Here is a 7,671-nt window from a genome sequence, read left to right on the forward strand (position 1 = left end):
AGAAACTCACAGACCAAATTTCATGATTACAGGGTTTATTAAAGAATTTAATGCGTCATAATACCAATGAGAAAAGCTCAGTATAGTTCTTTACTAGGAAATGTTACAAAGTTTCAGGTCTGCTAATAAATGCCCTAAGGGAAATACCACTCAAGCTCCAGGGGTCAGCAAACCCAGCTCCCTGAATTAAGAGTCCAGAGGCACCCCACTCTGCAAGCCTGCTTCCTTCACAAAAGCACTCAATGTGCTCCATGTGTTGGGAAGTCCATCACTCTGTTCCATGCTCTGGCTCCTGGTCTGCTGTTGCTCTTCTGATGGTATAGCTGTTAGCTGTATCCAGGAGATCCACTGCACAGGAATCTCAGGTCCAGAGGAAACACTCTACTCCTGGTTCTTGCTGGTAATGAATGAGTTCCCTCTTGTTTCTTCTCATTGTATACACATGTGGATGCCACTCCATGGAATACTATTCACAATTACTCACAGGCAAATCCTATCAGTATCTTCCCTCAACTTCTTACTAAACCTATACAGGCAAAGGTCCTTTGGTGAAATTTAGTTACTTTATGTAGAAGAGCCACATTAAATAATTCACTGCCCCTGCATTGTACAGATGCAGATTTTTATGATGCAAGTGACATCATACAAATTTGTATACACTGACAGATTTGAAAGTCAGACTAAGTCATTGTGATTTCAGAACCCACACTCTTATTCAGAACCAGTGGGAGGGGGGGGAGAGGCGGTGGGGCGGAGATATGGGAGTGCTGACTTTATAGCAACCAGTAGGGCAAAGTAGAACTGCCCCTGTGGGTTTCTGAGACTGTGAATCTTTACGAGAATAGAAAATCTCATCTTTATCCCATAGAGTGGCTGGTGGTTTGGAACCTCTGACCTTGCCATTAGCAGCCCAATGTGGAACCTGTTACGACATGGGGCTCCTAGCACAGTACTATAGAGATACTTACATGGATTGAAGGAGCATGAACACAGTGCTAGGCAAACACTTGATGACAATACTTCTCCAATCTAGGTTCTTACAAACATTTCAATTCCTATTTAATAATCAGTCTCAGAAAAGATATATTAGATTGCATTTGGAAAATGAAATTTAGTCCATAATATCAGTTATCTAATGCTAAGGAGCTTGTTGGTGAGCTAGAGATTCTTACTAGAGTGAAAGAGATGCAGTGCTTTGGCATCTGGGAGAGAAGGCGTCTGTCCAGAGAACTGGAATTGCTCATGACTCACTCACATTTCCTTTGCTTCCAGTGAGTAGGATTTGGGGCACAAATCAGTGTATTTTTAAACCCCATTTATATCCGTATTTACCTTCTCTTGTTCAACTCTTCTAGATACAGCTTATTGAAAGTATTGGCAGAAAGCTCTCTGTCCTGCGGGAGGCCCAGCAAGGGCTGGTGGAGGACATCAACGCCAATTCCTCCCTTGGGGAGGAGGTGGAAGCCAACCTGAAAACTGTCTGCAAACCCAATGAATTTGAAAAATACCGTTTGTTTATCGGAGACCTGGACAAAGTTGTCAACCTGCTGTTGTCACTCTCTGGACGACTGGCCCGGGTGGAGAATGCTCTCAACAGCATCGATTCAGAGACCAGTCAGGAGAAGGTAAAGTCAGGGTCTCTGAGATATGTATGGAGGGAAATACCATCTTTTTATCTTAGGGGGGCTTTCACATTTGGCTGTTATCAAAGGGAACAAAAGATAGTGGGCACTGGTTTTCAACTATCTTGAAATTCTGACTCCTGCTTATCTATGTAACTGGAGGCAATTTATTTAACATTGATCTCAGGGGTTTGGGTGAGAATTAAATTATATAATCCACGTTAATTACTTAGAACAGGACATACAACAATAAGGTAAACACCGAGCAGGTGCTGGCTTCCAGCAATAGTAGTGACCCCAAATTTGCCCCACTTTTAGTGTTGGAAGGGCAAGTTTGCCAGGCAATTGACATTGGGAGGTATTTGTGTCATTGGTGGGGTCATTCTGTGTATGCTTTTCTGAAGCAAAACGGCATTACCATTTGTACCACAAATGGGTTGAGTACAAATCTGAATCAAATTTTAATAAGAGGTGTCTGTGCATGTGCATACACATATGGATATATTCGCACATACTCACACAGAGACATAGATCATTTAGAAAGCATTGCTTTTGTAGTAATGGTAGTTACCATGGTGGGTGGCTGGCTTTGTCAGAGGAGGAGGCGTTGATTGTGGTAAATTAGGGGGACACAGCCTTTCTCTACTCAACCCCCGCAGTGGTCCACAGAGTAAAGATTTTGATAGCCACTGCTCTCAAGAAATGAGTAAGAGACTATTAACCACTCAAAGGCAGCCTTGTAGTTGGGTAAATAAAATTGTAGTGTTGTTTTTCCTCCTGCTAAAAAAAGACTTTTGAATGCAAGGGATCTAAGAGAGGAAATCTAGGGTCCAATTAGCAGAATGAATGGTTTCTTTCCAGTAGTGTCCTTCATGTGGAACACTGGGTTAGGCAAATGACTGGTAATTAGATGGTCCTTAATCAGTTCTCTGCTTCCCCAGTTGGTACTGATTGAGAAGAAGCAACAGCTGACGGGGCAGTTGGCTGATGCCAAGGAGCTGAAAGAGCATGTTGACCACCGGGAGAAGTTGGTGTTTGGTATGGTCTCCTGCTACCTGCATCAGGACCAGCTCCAAGACTACCAACACTTTGTGAAGATGAAGTCTGCCCTCATCATTGAGCAGCGAGAGCTGGAGGAGAAGATCAAACTCGGGGAAGAGCAGCTCAAATGTCTCAAAGAGAGCCTACTCCTGGGCCCAGCAATTTCTAATTAGCAAGTTGTTAGTAGTTAAAATAAGAGTTAGCAGTTTGTTCCATACTTTCTACCCTGGACTTCTCTAATGGCTCTTACCTAGAAGTTTCCCTAACTATCTAGGAGACTCTGGGGAGGTCTCAAGCTGGTCCGCAAGGGAAGCTACAACAAGTTGTAACCACACACCACCCTCTCCTTCCCACAATTTTGCATAGGCAAGCACTCAACTGCACACACAACCAACAAAGTTATTTGTGTGTGTGAGGACACCAAAGATGTTATCTTCTCACCACCTAGTCACCTACTCTGTAGTCAGCCTTCAAGGCTTAGAGAGGAGCTGCTGCTGCAACTCCACTCTGCCCCCAGGGCTCCATTTCCCACAAGCTGCCAAGAGGTCACTTAGCAACCAAGAGTTTCAGGGTCTCACCCAAGATTTGGCAGTGGGAAACAGAACTAAGTATTGCATTTAGAAAAGACAAAGAATTCCCAGATGCCCTATTGGAAGGAGCCAGACAGAAGCCAGTTGGTTCTGCCCTCACATCCTCCGGCATCCAGTTTAAGGGGATGAATCTTTCCTACAGCTTTTGCTGGTGTGGCCTTCCTTCTGGGTTAAAGCTTTGAGGACGCCACCCCTGTTCCCACTTTGCCCTTTCATTGTTGGAGGTTACAGATGCCTACTCCAAGGATCCACACTGTAGACCTTTAACAACTCTACCAAAGCTGACTTCGGAATGTGTTTCATTATTTGGAGTGGGTGGCTTTTTATTATTGTATTTTAAATGGCTTTAAAATTTTTATTTATTTTATGTTTACCCTTTTTATTAACTAATAAGGTGAGAGGAGGGTTTGACAGGAAAAAGTTATCCCAGAAGGAAAACATTTTCTACAGATCAATCTGAATCCACCATAATTTTGACAAGCAAGTACAAATTCCCTTTTCTTCCCAACATAACTGCACAGTATGCCTGGCATGGTGCTTCCCTAGGTACCATGAGTTTAGCATTCCCTACCAGAGATCAAATTTTTCTTATTTTTTCTTTTCTTGGAACTAAACTTTAGTTACTAAAGAAATCTCCTGAAACTTAAAAAGTTCACCCATTTTGCTACCATATCCAGGCTGAGAAATGAGTAAAAGTGAGTTCAGGAGGAATTCCTCTACTCCACAATTACTTTCCTGAACCTGGAAGCCTGGCTCAGGTAACCAAACCAGGGGCAGCTAAGGCCATCCTCTCAGCCACCCCAGGAATAATCACAGCCAGGAACTTAAGCATGCAAACAACCAATGCTGCTGCTGTTTCCAGGGTCTCTTGGCACTAATGGCAGGAAGGAAATTGTGGATGGAAGTTGTGGACAGATGGCCAAACTCTGTCCTATTATTCAGATCAACTCCCTGTTCCTTGCTAACTGGGATCAACTTTTAGTACTGGTCAGCCCAGCCCTGTGAAACCCTGGCATCTCTTCTAATGACTGCTGAGTTCTCCAGGATCTTTTGAGGTTGACTGTAGCATCAGAAGTGCCTCATTCAACAGAAGAAACAATTGTCAAGGAACTTTGCTACCACTAGTAGTCACTGACTTCTGCTTCCTCTTCATTGTATTTGAACACAATGGGGGAAACATGGCCAGGTGGGTGTTCTGAGATTTACCATTTCTGTGGAATCCGGAGTATGCTTTTAGAATCACTGCTGCTGGTAGAACTGATGTTCTGCTGTTTGAATATCAACTGCCCTGCTTCCCTCCAGTGAGGCTGATTGATGACTCATAAGAGGCTAGGTGTATCCAAGCAAAGGTTGAGGAATGTAGGAGGGGGTGCTTTAAATGGAGACTGTGATTGTCATTTTGGTTTTTAAAATAGGCTCAAGGATAAAGGATAAGCAAATTTATGTGTCATGTGTGGGGATAGGAGACTGATACAATCCATAATTCTAAGAGTTTGGCTTGAATTATTTTATTTTTATGAATATGGGCCTAAGGAAAAGAGTGTGCATTTACCTGGACCCCAGGGCAAAGATATGCTTTTCTATATTTGTTATTTCCTTAATCTGTGAAAGGTAGGTTGGTTATAACTTATATTTATGACACTAGAAGTATATAAAAGTATGATTGACTCCATTGATTTTGTCCCTGTTCACACTCCAAAGTAGTTTACATATTTAGAATGAGTATCCAACACAAGAATGTTGATATTTCACATGGAGGAACAGTTTTCAAATCACTTTTATAAAAACCAAAAATTTATACTGAGCAGTGAAGCTTGGCAGACAAAATGAAATAATAAATAGACACTGATTCCCATCATTTCTGACCTGGCAGTCTCATTGTGAGGGATATTCTGCAATCCTGCCAATATCACTTGAGATGCAGTGTCTTTCCCTTATTTTCATTTTCTGGGCTCAGCTCTTCTCTCAAGCTGACCAGGAGGTAGCAGTTTGTATAGCAGGCCAAGAAATGTCTCCAAAGTCAATTATTGGTATTGACTTTTCCCCTTTCCCTTCAAACACTCATAAAGGCCCCAGTGGGTAGTGAGCAAGCTTGTTGAGATGGGCAGGAGTCGATGCCTGAGTTCCTATCACCTACCCTGGTCCCCATTTCCTCCTTCCCCAGTACACTGGATAATTTAGTCTCCTTGGGTTGTACCTGCTGCAGCTCAGCATTGCAATGCCCAAGGGGAATCTGAGAGGGAAAAAGAAAAATAAGGTCCTAGAAAGGGAGAGAGTGGAAGCAGAGAAAAGCAGAGAAGATAAAAAGATGAAAAGCCTCTTTCAACACCAGGTCCAAGTTCTATTTTTCATTGAACCTCATGTGCCAAAAAGCGGCTTGGGCCACCAGAGTCATACCCTTAACTCCAGCCTCCCTGCAACTGCTACTTTGTTAGTAGCAGGCCTCAGATAGAAGAAGATGGGCATATTTTTGGCCATTTTTCACTCCTCTGGGACATGCTGATTCCCACTGTCTTTGCCAGAGGAGTTATCTATGCCAATAATAATTCTGTAACAGTATATTATATTGTTTGAAGATGAGTAGATGTTTAGAGGGGGGTGGGGCGAGGGTCTGTTCCTATAGATAAAAAAAAACATGTGTGGATTGTTATAATAATTGTATAAGCTCCCAATAAATTGATTTAAGAAAACATTGTTTGTCGTACAATGGTTGGGGGGTCATCTATTCCATATGAAGCTATGATTTTTCTGAATTTATGTCCTCCACCACTCCCTTCTCAGCTGTCATTGATATACTTGCCAGATTGTCATCAAGGGTAATATTTCAATAAAGGGTGCTAAGGACAAGAACATATCTCACGTGTTTTAACTGAGGTGATGAACCCTTCATAATATTTTGCTGAAAAGCTCGGAAAAGGAATTCTGTCACCTGTATCTTTACTCACAAACATCCCTTAGCTTTTACTCTGCCCCCTCACGGATGGCATTGATGCTACACCATTCACTATCAGCAGTAAAGTAGCAAGACCTTTCACTGTCCTTTTTAGAGAAATAGCTTGTAGACACCTGTCCCAAGAGCGCCTTAAATAGCATAAACTTTATGTTATTTCTGTTATTACCTAGGGATTGAAGTGTATGCTTTCCTTTTTTGTTTTTTGGGGTTTTTTTTTACTTAAAAGTATCTCAGGACTACTGCCCTGCTCTTTAGTTTACTGAAACATACTTTCTTCAATGGTTAATCAATAGCAACAGCACAACTAGGTCAATTCGACATTTAGAATGAAGGAAAATTTAATACGAGGTGTAATCTCAAATATAGACCTCAGCAGTTATACAGAGTCTAATTCTGAAATTTACCATGAAGGTAAGCCACCTTCTAACCGTTCTCCAATGTTGACTTCTATCAACCAATATCACCTCACTGTTACATGCTATTCCAATCTCACAACTTTACACTCAGTTAATGGAAAGCAATATCCTTTCTGATCAGCTCTCCAAATCAACTCCAAAGATTAGATCCAAATGTACCTTAAGCCACTCCCACTGATCATCAGAAATGATCTGATCCATATGCCATTGAGGTACCAACTGTGCTCTTCCTATTCTAGAAATCTAGCATTGTTATTGTTGTTAATGCCACCACATTGACTCTGACTCACAGCGACCCTATGTACAAATGTAATATAGTGGAAAGAGCCCAACATTGGTATTAGAATGAGTTAGGTACAAATTCTAGAGTATAAGATTCTGTGTTGCATACTTGTTCCATGAACTTATGTACCCTGAAAAACTCCTGAGTGCATGTACTTATCTGTAAAATATGTAGAATATATATTTCATAGAATTCTTATGGTTCAAAAACAACTAATGAAAGCCACCTAGCACTTAGTTATCTCCTAGAATGTTCTTAGAAATGCAGAACCCTAGGCCCCATCCCAAACCCACTGAACCAGAGTATATATTTTAACCAGTTTCCCAGAAGATCTATGTATATCTTAAGAGTTGGAAAAGAATTCTATTAAAAGATATCACATCTGGGGTCTTAAAGACTTGAAGGTAAACAAGCGGCCATCTAGCTGAGAGATAAAAAACCCCACATGAAGAAGCACACCAGCCTCTGTGATCATGAAGTGTCAAAGGGATCAGGTATCAGGCATCAAAGAAAAAAAATCATATCATTGAGAATGATGGACAGTGTGGAGTGCAGACCGAAACCCATCTGCAGACAACTGGACAACCCCTTACAGAAGGGTCGCGGGGAGGAGATGAGCCAGTCAGATTGTAGTGTAGCAACGATGAAATACACAACTTTCCTCTAGTTCTTAAATGCTTCCTCCCCCCTACTATCAAGATCCCAATTCTACCTTAAAAATCGGGCTAGACCAGAGGATGTACACTGGTACAGATAGGAACTGGAA

General features: G+C 41.8%; 1 protein-coding gene across 2 annotated transcripts in view; it reads left to right on the plus strand.

The window, feature by feature from the left end:
- SHROOM4 (shroom family member 4) overlaps positions 1-5,916 on the plus strand; it is a 75,147-nt gene extending 69,231 nt beyond the window's left edge. For both annotated transcript variants that reach the window (XM_045288320.1, XM_045288321.1), the window contains 2 exons: positions 1,356-1,625; positions 2,564-5,916. In XM_045288320.1, the coding sequence (XP_045144255.1) occupies positions 1,356-1,625; positions 2,564-2,836 (543 nt within the window). In that variant the 3' untranslated portion in view covers positions 2,837-5,916. The remainder of the gene's footprint in view (positions 1-1,355; positions 1,626-2,563) is intronic.
- The last annotated feature ends 1,755 nt before the right edge of the window (positions 5,917-7,671 follow it).

The sequence above is a fragment of the Echinops telfairi genome, unplaced genomic scaffold (genome assembly GCF_000313985.2).
Source record: "Echinops telfairi isolate 266 unplaced genomic scaffold, ASM31398v2 ScPeMD7_19;HRSCAF=73, whole genome shotgun sequence".
NCBI lineage: Eukaryota > Metazoa > Chordata > Mammalia > Afrosoricida > Tenrecidae > Echinops > Echinops telfairi.